General features: G+C 34.9%; 1 protein-coding gene across 2 annotated transcripts in view; it reads right to left on the bottom strand.

The window, feature by feature from the left end:
* Nucleotides 1-17,674, bottom strand: part of LOC100373420 (palmitoyltransferase ZDHHC17-like) — a 43,529-nt gene that overhangs the window by 15,456 nt on the left and 10,399 nt on the right. The window contains exon 2 of one of the 2 annotated variants that reach the window (XM_085500571.1): nt 74-399. The exons of the other annotated variant lie outside the window; for it this stretch is intronic. Within the exon in view, the coding sequence (XP_085356697.1) occupies nt 74-399 (326 nt within the window). The remainder of the gene's footprint in view (nt 1-73; nt 400-17,674) is intronic. 2 annotated transcript variants of the gene reach the window in all.

The following is a 17,674-nucleotide window of genomic DNA, read 5'->3' on the forward strand; positions in this document are numbered from 1 at the left end:
AAGAAAATACAAATAATTTTATGATAGATTTCATTTTGGGTATCCAATAACCTGACATCTTGTATAAACCTACTTGCAAAGTTCTAATCTATTGTTGATTGCACCCCAGTGTAGTAATGATACGTTTTCATCATCTGGTTGGTTGACATCATAGCCTTCCTGTTCAATCAGGTATTTCACCCTGTCCATGATGCCATACTGCGTAGCTTTCACTATGTCCCATGTACTGTAGTCTTCTTGTTCTTTCTGGATAGGCTGCTGTGTGTGTAGTCCATCCAGATCAATGTCCATCATGGCTGGTCCTGATACTGGCGGCGGCTGTGGTGGCTGCAGTGGATAGGGTGTATCTGGGTCATATTGGGGCTGTACTGGATAGGGTTTCACTCCGTGTGAATGACTCTGGTGAAAGATAAATTTCAAATTAAACACTGGTAATATGATATAGTAGTATGGTAAAAAAACAAGATGGCCACTAGTCACCCATCTTTGATCTGAATGTAAAACAAAAAATTGTCATGGAAATGTAATCAAAAATGTACTATGTATAAGATAAGATAAGATAATTCTTTATTACAACCGTATATAATGAATTACATATCTATTTTGGTTTATAAAATGTAATAAAGGTGCTAAAATAAACACAACAAGTTAGATATCTAAAATCTACTACAATAAAGTTACATGTAATAATGTAAAAAATATTAATGACCCATTAGGTGGTTTTCTCTAATCGTATTTGCTGTTTTTATAAATTTGATAAGCTGTGTTAGTAAATATTTGTTGTTTGTATTCAATATATGAATGAATTTTTCTTTGTTTGTACAGTGCTGAAAATTGTTAATTTTCTTTCTTACAATGACTCTCTTTCATCTGTGTAAAGTTTACATTTTGTGATGTAATGAATTTCATCCTCAAGTAGGTTGCATTTAGTACATTTTCTGTCCTCTGTTTTTATTTTTGGTCTTTTGTGCATTCCCATCTCGATGTTTAGTTTATGGGCACTCAGTCTCAATTTTGCTAACAGACCAATGTTTTCTTTATTATCAAAGATTTTAATGTATGGTTCAGTATTTATATTTTTCTTCAGTAATGTATAAGTTCTTAGTTTTTAATCTAGTCTTTGATTATCTTGGTTCCAAATATAATTGTAATATTCATTTACTTTTTGTTTAAACTGGTCTTTCTTAATTGTTTCTAAATTTTTAATATCATACAGTTGTTTTATTTTATGCAGATTCATTAACCATGTGTCATTATATTTGTTTTGTTGTTGATCTTTTATTGCATCATATACTAGACTGATTGGGCCATTCTTAATAATATTTTGGTAGTATATGATTGCATTCAGTTGAATTTTCGCTAGTAATGGTAGTCGTCCAATTTCCATTCCACTACCAATGTTACTTGCTTGTTATTAACATTTAATAAGCGTCTACAGAACATCAAATGGACGACAGACAATCACTCATATGATAAGCTCCGCTCGACAAAGTCGACAGCGGAGCTAAAAATTTGAACAAAAACTGACAAAGTATGCGTAAGATAACACATTTTGAAAATATAAAATCGCTGCCAGTCAGTCTTGGATTGAATCAGTAAACGTGCATATGTTCCAGATGAATTTCTAGGCACATGGAAAGAATGAACAGATTTGGTTCATAGAGTTCAGAACTATGACTCCGACAGAGACCAATTATAAAGTCCCAGTTTCAAACATTCAAACAAGGACTAAAAAAATTGGGCATCTCACTTAACCTTTTCACCACCAGACTTTCTCACCCAAATTTGTCTGCATTTTTTTTCTTATATTTTTCAATAATGCTGGGAGTTAAAAACAAGCAGCCTGTTGGCTGAGATAGCTCTGCTGTTAGCAATGCACATTTCAATTAAAGAACAGAAGATATCATTAGAAAATGAACAATATGTATAGTATCAAAGCAATGGGACTTGCTGTTTTCAACAAGAAGTCAAAAATATCATTTTTCACCATAAATGATTGTGGATTTTAACAAGAAGTCGAAAATATCACTTTTTACCAAAAAATGACAAAAATATTCACCAAAATTAGAGAATCGAAGATATCATTACAAAATGAACAAATCTGAGAGAGGACCACATGTAGTACCTATGTATGTAATATCAAAGCAATTGGACTTGCGGTTTTTAACAAGAAGTTGAAAATATCACTTTTTACCAAAAATGACAAAAATATTCACCAAAATTAGAGAATTGAAGATATCATTACAAAATGAACAAATCTGAGAGAGGACCACATGTAGTACCTATGTATGTAATATCAAAGCAATTGGACTTGCGGTTTTTAACAAGAAGTTGAAAATATCACTTTTTACCAAAAATGACAAAAATATTCACCAAAATTAGAGAATTAAAGATATCATTACAAAATGAACAAATCTGAGAGAGGTCCACATGTAGTACCTATATATGTAATATCAAAGCAATTGGACTTGCGGTTTTTAACAAGAAGTTGAAAATATCACTTTTTACCAAAAATGACAAAAATATTCACCAAAATTAGAGAATTGAAGAAATGATCATGAAATGAACAAATCTGAGAGAGGTCTACCCAAGGTACATATACACCAAGTATCAAAACAGTCAGGCTTGTAGTTTTCAAGAAGAAGTCGAAAAAGTAAAACATTGACACAGACGACGACGGACAATCACTCATATGATAAGCTCCGCTCGACAAAGTCGACAGCGGAGCTAATAAAAACAAGCAGCCTATCGGCTGAGATAGCTCCACTGTTAGCAATGCACGTTTCAATTAAAAAACTGAAGACATCATTAGAAAATGAACAATATGTATAGTATCAAAGCAATCGGACTTACAGTTTTTAACAAGAAGTCGAAAATATCACTTTCTACCAAAAATGACAAAAATATTCACCAAAATTAGAGAATTGAAGATATCATCACAAAATGAACAAATCTGAGAAAGGTCTACATGTAGTATCTATATATGCAATATCAAAGCAATTGAACTTTTGGTTTTTAACAAGAAGTCGAAAATATCACTTTTTACCAAAAATTACAAAAATATTCACCAAAATTAGAGAATTGAAGATATCATCACAAAATGAACAAATCTGAGAGAGGTCCACATGTAGTACCTATATATGTAATATCAAAGCAATCGGACTTACAGTTTTTAACAAGAAGTCGAAAATATCACTTTTTACCAAAAATGACAAAAATATTCACCAAAATTAAAGAATCGAAGATATCATCACGAAATGAACAAATCTGAGAAAGGTCTACATGTAGTATCTATAAATGTAATATCAAAGCAATTGAACTATTGGTTTTTAACAAGAAGTCGAAAATATCACTTTTTACCAAAAAATATTCACCAAAATTAGAGAATTGAAGACATCATCAAAATGAACAAATCTGAGAGAGGTCCACATGTAGTACCTATATATGTAATATCAAAGCAATCGGACTTGCGGTTTTCAACAAGAAGTCGAAAATATCACTTTTTACCAAAAATGACAAAAATATTCACCAAAATTAGAGAATTAAAGATATCATTACAAAATGAACAAATCTGAGAGAGGTCCACATGTAGTACCTATATATGTAATATCAAAGTAATTGGACTTGTGGTTTTTAACAAGAAGTTGAAAATATCACTTTTTACCAAAAATGACAAAAATATTCACCAAAATTAGAGAATTGAAGACATCATCACAAAATGAACAAATCTGAGAGGTCCACATGTAGTACCTATATATGTAATATCAAAGCAATCGGACTTGCGTTTTTTAACAAGAAGTCGAAAATATCACTTTTTACCAAAAATGACAAAAATATTCACCAAAATTAAAGAATCGAAGATATCATCACGAAATGAACAAATCTGAGAAAGGTCTACATGTAGTATCTATAAATGTAATATCAAAGCAATTGAACTATTGGTTTTTAACAAGAAGTCGAAAATATCACTTTTTACCAAAAAATATTCACCAAAATTAGAGAATTGAAGACATCATCACAAAATGAACAAATCTGAGAGAGGTCCACATGTAGTACCTATATATGTAATATCAAAGCAATCGGACTTGCAGTTTTCAACAAGAAGTCGAAAATATCACTTTTTACCAAAAATGACAAAAATATTCACCAAAATTAGAGAATTAAAGATATCATTACAAAATGAACAAATCTGAGAGAGGTCCACATGTAGTACCTATATATGTAATATCAAAGCAATTGGACTTGCGGTTTTTAACAAGAAGTTGAAAATATCACTTTTTACCAAAAATGACAAAAATATTCACCAAAATTAGAGAATTGAAGACATCATCACAAAATGAACAAATCTGAGAGAGGTCCACATGTAGTACCTATATATGTAATATCAAAGCAATTGGACTTGCGGTTTTTAACAAGAAGTCAAAAATATCACTTTTTACCAAAAATGACAAAAATATTCACCAAAATTAGAGAATTGAAGACATCATCACAAAATGAACAAATCTGAGAGAGGTCCACATGTAGTACCTATATATGTAATATCAAAGCAATCGGACTTGCGTTTTTTAACAAGAAGTCGATAATATCACTTTGTACCAAAAATTACAAAAATATTCACCAAAATTAGAGAATTGAAGATATCATCACGAAATGAACAAATCTGAGAGAGGTCCACATGTAGTACCTATATATGTAGTATCAAAGCAATTGGACTTGCGGTTTTTAACAAGAAGTCAAAAATATCACTTTTTACCAAAAATGACAAAAATATTCACCAAAATTAGAGAATTAAAGATATCATTACAAAATGAACAAATCTGAGAGAGGTCCACATGTAGTACCTATATATGTAATATCAAAGCAATTGGACTTGCGGTTTTTAACAAGAAGTCAAAAATATCACTTTTTACCAAAAATGACAAAAATATTCACCAAAATTAGAGAATTGAAGACATCATCACAAAATGAACAAATCTGAGAGAGGTCCACATGTAGTACCTATATATGTAATATCAAAGCAATCGGACTTGCGTTTTTTAACAAGAAGTCGATAATATCACTTTTTACCAAAAATTACAAAAATATTCACCAAAATTAGAGAATTGAAGATATCATCACGAAATGAACAAATCTGAGAGAGGTCCACATGTAGTACCTATATATGTAGTATCAAAGCAATTGGACTTGCGGTTTTTAACAAGAAGTCGAAAATATCACTTTTTACCAAAAATGACAAAAATATTCACCAAAATTAGAGAATTGAAGATATCAACATGAAATGAACAAACCTAAGAGAGGTCTACCCAAGGTACATATACACCAAGTATCAAAGCATTCAGGCTTGTAGTTTTCAAGAAGAAGTCGAAAAAGTAAAACATTGACACGGACGACGACGACGGACAATCACTCATATGATAAGCTCCGCTCGACAAAGTCGACAGCGGAGCTAAAAAATTGAATATAGTTTCAGTTTTTACTAAAAAAAAATCGGCCATTTTTGTCCCAATCTTCTGAAGGAAAGTGCAGTGACTACTGGTAGTTACATTCCCACAACCCAGCAGCAAGCTTTGATCTAATCATGATGTGTACTAAATATACCAACTTGTAAAATTACCTAATTAAACCATGGTAGTGTCTTTTTTTTTTACATACCCATATCTTGAGCATGTAAGATGCAATGAACACCATCCCCTTTAAGGTATGTCCCCCAATACACAGTTGGCAAATCAATATACATGTACATGCGCAGTTGGACAAAGTATTTGCCATCAACACCGGATTCGTTTAAATAATTAGCAAAACAACAGTATATTGGCAAATCCATCTTTTGAATCTAATTGTAAAGTGAAGCAGGAGTCTGACACACTATTGGGTACTTGAGTATTAATTTGCTTCCAACAGGAAAACAATGTGAAGTCTGACCTAGTTACAGGAAATGCCTGAACTCTTCACCTCTGAACCACATAATCTTCCCAGAAGGCCACACTGTAATTCAGGGTCAAACTGTGCTGTGAGTGAAGGGGTGCTTTGTAAACAGCTTTCTCAATGCCAGTCAAACTTTAGAACAAAGTAGTTTCCCGTGCTTCAAATATATCAGTTTTTGACAAGACTAGAACAGAGTTGAATCATGGAACATACAGGTAAGTGCAATGACATGTTTAAGCTATTGAAAGGAATTGTTATGTCAGGATTCACAGCACTGGTACAATGTATGATAATCACACTTCACATTCCAATGCTTGGGATGTGTATTTTCAGTCAAATTGACATCGTTTTCATCCATGTACTGCAATATACTGACTCAGATTTGAATGAACAAAATTGTTATGTTTTTTAAATACTGTACTAACTGGTACAATGTACATGGTTGTAGGGAAATGATGAGTGAAAGTCAGCACAGCAGAAAAAATAATATACATCCTTGTCATGAATGAGAAAATCTAACCCCACACTCATGGGGTGAAAGGTCAGCTGCTATTTATTATAAGGGGTTGGCCATTAGAAACTTGAGGGGGGATAGCCAAAACATACAATTCTGCAGAGTGAACAATTTTACAGTGAGAATTGCAGTAAAAAACACACAACACAAACACATTTGTTGATGAGTGAACAGTAATGAAGGACAAAGTTAATTTGCATAGTTTTTCTACCATTTTCTTTCAAATGGTGAACCCTAAAACAGGAAGTTCTTTACCATGAACTATGACTATTAAAGTCAATTTCCAAATATTATTTTAAAAACATTCATTCTATCCAACATATGTTGTAAGGTCTGGTACAAATTTGTGATAAAGACCATAATGTAAGTATTCATAGACAAGTTGACACAAGAAAGGTCAACATTAAATTTTGCATTTAGAAAACAAATAATGCTTTTCATCAGGCAATGTGCTACTTAAAGTAGGATAAACTTTGAATTTACAAACTGTGTGTGTAACGGAAAGCATTGATGGTTGCACAAATCATAATGCCTAGATTACGGGCAGCATTTGGTTCCATAGGCAATCAAAGAGTGTAAACATTATTACCAGTCCTTATCATTGTGAAGGGCATATTTGACTAGGAGTTCAATCTATAGGTGTCATTTACAATTTATTTATAAGAGGTAACATACATGTAGATGTACCAAATTTTAATTTTTCAGAATTCACATTTGATGTCTTTACTAATAGGGAAAAATATCAACATTAAGCTTCAAAATTTTGTTGCCTACTATAAAAATTCAACTGTTTATTTATTTTCCAGATTTTCGTAAATAATTCGCTTTTAAAATTTTGACCAATCTGTTTTTAGTTTCTAAAATGTTTTTCTTCTTGGACCAATGTTTTACCAGAAAACTTCTCGCTCAACTGTCGGTACTCTTGGTGGAAGAATGTAAACATCAATAACACAGTCCCTGGAAATGTGCGTAGACAGAAACCAAAGAATCTTACTTTTCCAAGCTTTTATCAACATTGCTCATTATTCACTCATGGATTGATACCAAAATATTACTTTTTTGGTTAGTTTAGAAATACATGTAAACATATAAGTATGTTTCAGAACACTTTCATTGATTTCATACACATGCTGAAATAAGCCATATATCCTACACCATGTCATTTGACATGATATGTCAAGAATTCCAACATCTTCTGAGTATTGACGACCACAATGAATGCATCCCAGAAATAAAATGGGTGAAAAACACTGCAATCATGGAAGTATTAAAGCAGTTCTTTATACATCAGACAGGGATTGAAATAGAATTTTTTCCCTGCATGCATAATGTGCATGTTGAATTTGAAATTTACCTGCACCAACTTGTTGTGAAATGCACTACTTTCAAAGTTTAAATAAAACTTATGGTTTATCGATTGATGCGATTACGAAAGAATTTGCTTTTTTAGCTCCGCTGTCGACTTATCATACGACTTGTCGCTTCCGTCGCCTGTCGTCCGTCCGCTTGTTAGAGTCTCACAATGTTGGTTGAACTTAATTTTGGCTTAGTGAATATAATGAGAAAATGTTGTTTTAATTTCTACATGCACAGCAGGCACATTATATTTTGAGTTTACTAGCACCAAAGTATTTCGACTCTTGTCAGAGTACGAACATATTTGAATGAAGCAGTTATTTATGTCTTTTTAGCCTAATATTAATTTGTATTCCAAATCCTAGATTTTAGTTAGTTAAAATTTATTTGATTTTACCAAATATCATTTTGAGTGTTAATATATATCATCCCATATCATTGCAGGACAATCAAGATCAAGTACAATAGAAACAGAAGCAGATCAAACACCTATGGATGTGTATTTAGATGATCAGGGTCCTATGGATCTGGGCGTGGCAGACATTGATGATGGTAGGATAAAAGTTGAAGAGCAGCAATTACTAGACTACTTAGACGAAGAGAGCGATGAGGACAGCGAGGAGCATGACAGTTATCACAGTGATGATGAAGATCATTTTCCACTCAATTCAAGTTGTTCGAGTTTTGATCTAGACACCTCATCAGGATCAGAAGGAGAGGTTGAACCCACATCTGCACAAATTGCAATGATGAGGCTAGAAGAAAGAGTGCTTTCCCGTGGAAGAAATCTGGCAAAAGTAGAGGATCGATGGGAAGACAGAGATTATGAGGAACCAGTGAAGAGTGATCCAGACGCTTTTATTATTCCGGATGATGATGGGTGGACTCGTAAGTTGACCAGTCTAGATGTCAAGGAGTTCACTGGAGGTCTTCCTGGTGTTGCAGTTCATTTGAAAGATGATGCCACGCCCCTCAGTGCATTCATGAAAATATTTCCACCATCACTGATAGCAAAACTTACTAAAGAAACCAACAGTTATGCCAGGTATATCCAACAGCAGAAAGGATTTGATAGCAACTGGGAAGAGACAGACGAGGATGAGATGAGAGCCCTGCTTGGTTTAATGATATTTATTGGTAGAGATTCAGATATTTCAGATTACTGGTCAACAAACCGAGCACTCAGAAGGGACTTCATTGCCCGCACAATGTCAAAAGATAGATATAAAAAATTAATGAAATATCTGCACTGCAACGATGCAACGAATGACCCAGCCAACATCGAAAATATGGATGAGAGAATACGGCAAGGCAATGCACAACCTTTATATAAAGTAGCACCAATAATGGATGTCATCATGAAATGCTCACAAGACTGCTATAATTTGCACAGGCAGGTAGCTATAGATGAGTGTACAGTTGGGTATCTGGGGCATTATAATGACATGCCCACACAGGTGATATCAAAATCAAAAGTCATCAAAGCATATACCCTTGTCGATGCTGTGACTAACTACATCTACAACATGCTTCTAGTGACCGGAAGACAAGAAGCACTGGACATTTGTGTTGACCTGATCCAGCCGATTAGAGGGTTTTATCATGTATTATACACAGACTGTGATTATACCAGCATCAACATGGTAGATCACGTCATCTCACAACACCATACGTATGTGGTGGGGAGTATTAAACAAAATAGTGTCGGGTTCCCGACTGCCCTGCTTACAAAGTCGAGAAAAAATCCTGAGAGTGATAGAATCAATACCTTACAGAGAGGGCAGTTTGTATCTCGGCAAAGAGATGACATGGTGCCTGTTGTCTGGAAAGACACTACCTTGCTTTTCCTGATCACTAATTATAAGGATGGTTTCAGCATAGGAGATGCCAACCGTGTTGTGAGGTTCATTAGAAATATAGAAGGAAGGAAAGTGCCACATTCCGTGCCTGCACCAGCAGCAGTTCATGATTTCAACCAGTACACATGCAACACAGATCGGGCCAAGTTATGGCCTGTCAACACTATACAACGACAGAGTCAGAGATGGTGGAAATACGTGTTCTATTTCCTGCTGGACACTGCACTGTCCAATGCTTGGATAATGTATAGAGAGGTAGTTGATAAAAAGAAGACATACGAATCTTTTAAAGTTGACGTAGGTATGGCATTGGTTGGAGGGTACACTTCAGGGAAGCAGTGTCTGAGCAATGCTAAGCCACCCCTTCCTACATACAATAACCACAGTTTGATACGGGGGACAAGAAGAGGTGTCCGTTGCACATGGTGCATAAAACTGGATAGAAAAACACCCAGCGACTGCTACATTACAACAGCATTCAAGTGTAAGGAATGTAGCATATACTTGTGTAAGTCATGCTTCCTTCCATACCATGAGTATACCGCAGGTGCCAGTAAGTTTGTCAGCTCTACCCAGACTCAAAAACTAGACTTTGAAGAAGCAGCAAAGCAACTGAATAGTGAAGGGGAAATACCAGCACCAAAATTTCGAGTCATTAGTCATGGCCCAGCAGTTGCCAGTATGACAAGGGATCAAGCTATATGTACTGGTACATGTAGTACAGCTGCAGGTGAGGTACAAAGTTGTCTGACTTCAAATCCAGAACAAGGTACTTTGGTACAAGCAAGCACAGATCCAGCTCTGGTACAAGCAAGCACAGATCCAGCTCTGGTACAAGCAAGCACAGATCCAGCTCTGGTACAAGCAAGCACAGATCCAGCTCTGGTACAAGCAAGCACAGATCCAGCTCTGGTACAAGCAAGCACAGATCCAGCTCTGGTACAAGCTAGTACTTCATGGGGAAGTAGACAAACAAGTGCTGTAGGTTGGTGTAAAGACACGGATAAAGTACATGTACCAGTAAAAAAGCAATGGGACAGAATGATACAAGGGAGCATAGATGTGGAAGGGAAAAATACAGTCAGAAAAAAACCTAAAATAGAAGACAAAAATTGATAGATTCATTATAAACTCCACTTAATGAGAAGTCTTCTTTGGTACTTAAGGCAAGTTTTAAACAGACACAAGAGTTTGAAATGACAATCAATCATTGCTAATGAAAATTTTTATTCAAACTGTTTGTGAAAACACATCTGATTACATACATATACAATGTACATAAATGAATGGTCTATTTAAATTACATCTCCCATATGAAACTTTGCTTCAAGTATTCTATTGGAGATGCAATTCTAGAGCAAATACATTATTCATCCAGGCATGATTGCACCCTCTAGTGGCAGCTTTCTCATAACACACTGTTAATTCATTGGCAAAATATCCATGATTATATTGTTCAGATTTAATAGCCCTGGGTGCATGACCCATAACAATGACATCATCAATGACATCACTACAGTTATGAGTATGGTATGTAATCTCACTATTGTGTTAAACTTGGTATTCCAGAGCTGGCAAATGACAATCATAATATAATATAATCATCAATGATCATTTTAGGCAGGGATCTCGCCAGCCCAATGGAAGTGCTGGTCCCTCATGAATATTAATGAGCTATATCAATATATTATGTATTACAATTTAGAAGAGTTTGAGTTTGAAAAAAATGTAACAATCATAAAATGCAAGTGTGCAGACTAGAAACAGAAACAAATAAATTATTGTTGCAATGTCAAATGTAAAAAGTTAAATGAAACTCATTAGAAACGTTTCAGCCAACATGGAGAGATCCCTGATTTTAGGTAATCCCCCTTGTAGATTAGTTTCTAGTGAGGAACACATAGTTTTTTCTGTGATTTCCACAATTCTTGTTACTTCAGGGCACTGAAGCAAGGTGATCAATACATAGTTGTATTAATAAACATATGGAAAATGTAACTCTGTTAAAAATGTTTTGTAAAACTGGTTTTATTTTCTTATGTAATTATCATTGTTTATAATCTCTAAAATAAACTATGGTAACATCATTGTTGATTTTAAACTTACGAAAGCCCCCTCAACAGCAACATTAAAGACACTTGTGCCTTTGGGATAAAAGTGTGTCATACTGATTTCTAATCACAACAGACTTCATACAATTTATAATAGGGGATTTTTTTTTTTAACTCAACACTTTTTCATTCCCAGAAATCAAATGGCAATCCTTAAGTGGGAATGGATATGTTTTATTTGCTCTACAAATGTGACCAATATGCGATAAAGAATCAACCCCCAACCCACATCCAACATGACTAAAATCATCTATCACTGTCAAACTTGTTACATATGTAATAACCTCAATCAGATAAGAAAGGTGTGGTCACTAGTGATTTCATCGGTGTCATAGTGATACAACTATTAATCTAAAATTGTTTACATATTTTCTACTCCATGTACATGTACCACCAAGATTACATTTAAAACTAACATTAACAGTGTTCTGAAGAGAAACACTAAGTGAAATCTTTCAGTGCAAAGAGACATGTGCTGGTTTGCTGCAAACTTGAACATCAGAGTTGAAAGGTAGTAAAATTTGATAAAATTGCTTTGGGGTATAACAGTATAAAGCCAAATATTTTTTTTTTGTTCAGAGGGCAACAAGGCAAAGTTTAAGAGCAACAATATAATTGCTTTTGGTGTCCAGTGAAGTTCAATAAACCAAACACTCTTTGTGCCAGAATTGCAGTATATTATTCAAATATTAAATGGCCATAAAATTTGCCATAGTGTACTTGTTATGTATAGAAAAGGGTATGGAGACATTCTGATATGAATGAATAACCACAGTACATCTTACATGTACATGGAATGCAAAAAACAGATAATGGAAGAAAAGAATTCTTGAACAGTCTGTTCCACCAGAAAATGTGCGATTTTGTCTTGAAAATCAACTGAATTATGTATATTTGAATACAAATTTGAAATATCATGAAAAAAAAGAATTGCATGTAGAAGTAACACTGTCTATTTTGAGTTAAACTCAAAGACAAAAAGTTTAAATTATCACAGAAAATTTGGACATTACTTGATACAATTGTGAATGTTTGATTACTGGTACAGCAGTTTCGCAGGATAGCTATCAAATTTGCTACCTAATTAACAAAACAGCAACCGACACCTAAGCAACGAAAATACATAGGCGTCGCCAACTGAGACGTTAATCTGAACAACTTAGGGTGTCCCATTTTTTGTAGTTCATCCCTCCCTTCACATTGGGCTTACTGAATATATCACTTCAAAGTTCATATTTATCAAACAAAAGTGAGACAAAATGTACATAAATTTCATCCAAGTCAACAGTTATTAATTACTTTGGCATATTCATATGTAATTGCATCTTCCAACCCCATGCTATAAATAGTATGCCCAGTCTAAACTCTCTGTACAGCTGAAACTTTCAGAATGTGATCGTTTAGAGCAATTACTCAGTACGCATTTGGTTTCACCATTTAAGAAATTATTACCGGTAGCCACGATTCAGTAACCGGTAAACTAGGTTAATAGTGAAATATAAAAAATGGAGGCATGCTATGTTTGGTATAGTCATGGTTCTGTGGTACTTTGGTCCATAAACTTGATAGCATCGCTGTACAGGCTGGACCCTAATGCCGTGGTGCAACTCTATATTCAAGAATTCGTATAGCGGTAAAAATGAAGAGAGCATATATTTCTATACGCCTGCCAATGAAAAAATAACATTAATTCTACGATTTCGACCAACAAAATACCGTCAGGGGAGGATTACATTCTACCGGCTCAACAGCAACATGGACTTGTTATGTCTTCCTTTTAAAATTTACTTTGAACCACTGAAAAATATTTCAATGCTGTGCGATTTCTGCCAGCTTTCGTCCACTGAAAAACTATGAAATGACATGGTCTCTTGTTTCTGGGATACAAAGACCCATTTTTAACGATTTGTTTACAGCTGGAAGCCTGCCTAGTCGTAGAACTACTGAATACAAGTTTATTTTTTGAATTCCGGAGTTTTCACCCACCCGCCTTGTGACAGTGGATTAGTTCCATTTCCACTGGGAGCACAGGTTTATTTGTTTTTGTTTCAAATAAATAGTTTATTATGTGAATTACCACATTGATTGCGAGCATTAATACATCACATTATGCATTTATAATGATGTGGCCCAAATCACGTACACACCCAAACTGTTCGTTCCAAGTGTACGTGCCAAGGTTTTTGCAAATCAAAAAATTTGATAGCCATCTTGCAAAACTGTAGTTCCATGTGCACGTGCCCTTCCAGGAAAATGTGTGACACTCCCTCCTAAAAAGTGAATTCTCATCATTTATAGATTACATGTTCTCATTGAATCTTTTCCACGTATAACACACAAAAAGATTTGGAGTACAGTTTTCATTCAAATCAGTGAGGGTAACTCAAAGAAACAGTTGTTGACATACTGTTATCATACATACATGTATGTCATCATGTACCTGCATTCACCCAATTCAGGCCAATGTACATCTTGCATTATATCCTCATAGCACTATAAACAACCATGTGAAAAACTTTTGCATAAATTGTGGCCATGCAACAACAAATATAATGTTTATTATTGATTTGTCCAAAATTTAAAAGCAGTGGTTTTATTTCATGGTTATCATGGCATCCGTTTTCGCCAAAGATCCAAAGAAATACGGTATTCTTGGTATAATATGAGGTTATTATGTCGATACAGTAGAGCGGTAGTATCGACCGACGGGCGTCGATGCAACAGCATTTTGTCTTTGTGCATACATTGAGGTATTTTCGAATAACCTTATCATTATACACCTTTTCCTCCCAAGGAAATGCCGAAATCCAAAAAGTTTAAAACAGAATCAGCGAACGAGTCCGGTCAAACCCTAGGGGTAACCATGTTTGTTTTTATTATTAGAGGACGCTTACGCATGTAATAATTCCATATTTATATGTTAGGATGAAAATACCTAGTAAAATACAGCAAAATTGCGGCACGCTGTAACTTATGGTGTTACCGTGACAGATGTATAATAAGTACCGGTACATGTACGTAAGTACTGTAGACTGCAGTTTATTTTAGGATGCAACCTTAAAGCGAACCTAAATGCGGCCTTAATTTATAGTTGTGTATATTCTAAACTGTATTCGAAATAATATTGCAGTGGTTTAATTTTGTTTTAATTATAACTGTAGCTTGGATAGGCATTTGAAGTGCTTACCATGGAGGCCATTCATGGAGGGGAATAATTAACGAACGAACGTATTAACATCCGGGTACTTTTCAAAGCTATGACGTTTTAGTATCTGATCGCATTCGTATACGCCATTGTACATAGCCGTTCATGCTGCCAAGCATTGTGTACTATTAGTATAAACTCAACTTTTATATGCACAATGTGCTTTTTAAAACTTGGGTTAGAGCCTTATGCGTTTGAACCACAGTATTCTGAGAGTGAAAGCCCAATTGCGTTAAAGTACCGTACTTCCCCGATCGTAAGCCCCTCCCGAGTATGAAGCCCATCCCTATGTTTTTACTTGGTATTTATCGAGTTGAGGGCATTCACGATTATAAGCCCAGAGTGTTTTTACTGGGCGTCGACGATATTCTTTAAAATATGCGTGTAAAAGGTGTGTTTCATTTCATAATAATCATGATTGGCATGTTAGTTTGGTTCATGCTTTTAGTTTTATGAGAAAACTCGCATTAATTTCAAGTTCAGAGTGCATGGCGAACATACACAACGTGATTCGCATCGTTTCTATTCTGTCATTTACTCAGGATGATCATCGATGTTGCAATTCTGGAGTAATCCATATTTCTTTGAGTAGTAGCCTTCGAAAAGCCAAAAATGTGATCGTCAAGGCGTGTACCTGGTTTTTGGGCATGGTTTACTTTGAGACTATCATGAAAGGCCTAGGGTTTGAACGATGAGACATGTTGGCGACCGAGAAAGGTGTTTAAATTCTTCCTCCACACTCAGTTTACCCACGGTTACTATTAACCGTCGTTTATATTTCGGAAATTGGGAATCGCCAGTTTTTAGGGAAAAAAATCATCGTTTTTTCGTTGCAATCAGTGCTACAGATCGCATTTTAACATTGCGGTAATTCACTTCCGCATTGCGCTAAAAAAATCATTGTCAATAATCGGAAAATTTCATCATTACGACACATCATTTTGATTGGTTAATGAAAGACATGACCTGTTATGTCAAAGGAAGTTGTTCCAGGTCAAATCGTGCTGAAAAACCTTATGGTGGAAAATTGTTTTGCGTCGAGAGTTTGCGTACGTTCGAAAACATACCAAAACGAAGATAATGATAAATGCCTTCGTCCACCGTTTCCTCACAGACCCACCCATTATTTCACCGTAAATTCAGACGGTATGTAAATCGTATTGTAATAAAATGTGTGTGTTTTTTATGAACATGTTTGTTTCTTCATTGTAAGTATCGTTCAAATCAATAACGCATTTTTTTTTCAAAAATAAGTATTATTTTCCCGAGCCCGGCGTGGTGAACGAATATTTTTTTGGGATAATTTTTCGTTGTTTGCAAGATGGTTACAGTGTTTAACCCCAAAACAAAATCATTTTTTTCTGAGTTGGTCCTCGAGTACAAGCTCATCCCTTACTTTTCCTTTACGTGTTTATGCCTCCGGGCTTATGATCAGGGAAGTACGGTATACTGTGACGATTCAGATCAGTCCAGTGTGAGTGATGAGAGTATATCGTCGACGATGCCCCTTGTTCGGATGAAAGTTTTATTTCAAATTACACGGAAGTCTGTGAACAATCTGCTTGGTGTTCCTGTGACACTTGTCCCATGATTTGCCAGTGCAGCCCCGTGAATACATGGACGAAAATGTTTCCACCACCACCCTACGAACTCAAGATAGCATACTCCAGCATCCAGACTTTGAATAATTTGCACGCCGCACAGTGCAGTACTGGAAACAGCATTTATTAGACAGACAAAAAACAAAACAAAATGCCTGTCTCGATCAATCGCACATCCATAATGTTTGTATGTTGATACGCTTGTAAATAACATTAACGTAAAAATCGAAACAACCTAGACTAGAAGTCAATTCACCAGTCCAGCCAGCTATGGCTCCCTAAGTTGCTTATATTTAATCAGATACTATTTCGTCATCATGCTTTGTTACCTTACATGTTTATACCTCATGAGGGCGTTTTTTTATGGAAAGATGGCGCAAACGGAAGTCCTTCGCAGGTTTATGGTTTCTCATATTTAAATCATCATAACTCTGAAGATAATCATTTTTTTTAAATTTTTTTTTCAAATTTATTATCAATATACATAACTTGATAAATACAAACACCAAAATAGGCTCTATTTAGTTCCCCTTTAACAAACAACTACCGGTACATTAGTGCTGAGAACAATGCAACCAAGAGGATACCAAGACGACATGAACATTGTTTATTAACTTATTGATCACGTAATGTGATAATGGAAGATACAATTAAAATCTGTACTAGGAAAAAAAATGAAAAAATGTCAATAGCAGTGAATCTTAGGGCATGATTGAATGTATGACAGTCACACATTTTAGTTCACAGCTATCAGAAGACAGGCATGAAATCCATAGTCCCCTAAAACAACAAGCATCTATGAAAGTGTCCCTGCATAGCATCCATTTTAAGTCTGATATTTTACCTTTATTGTAGTAAATATAGAAAATTTTGAATCAATTGTTAGAGAAAACCTCTTATTGGTAATTTTTTTTTTTTTTTTTTACAGTTTACAGAAGTGTCGTTTTCATGCTCATTTAATGAGTATGCATATAGCAACACTGTAGTAGACTGTCCAGCTGTGAAATAGATGATACAATAGCAACTACAACATTCCAACTATCAAATTTGTTGAAATTTGGGTTTTCACTAAATATTTAGCTTTCTTGTAGTGTAGCTGGGAT

The sequence above is a fragment of the Saccoglossus kowalevskii genome, chromosome 1 (assembly GCF_978046115.1).
Source record: "Saccoglossus kowalevskii chromosome 1, keSacKowa6.1, whole genome shotgun sequence".
NCBI lineage: Eukaryota > Metazoa > Hemichordata > Enteropneusta > Harrimaniidae > Saccoglossus > Saccoglossus kowalevskii.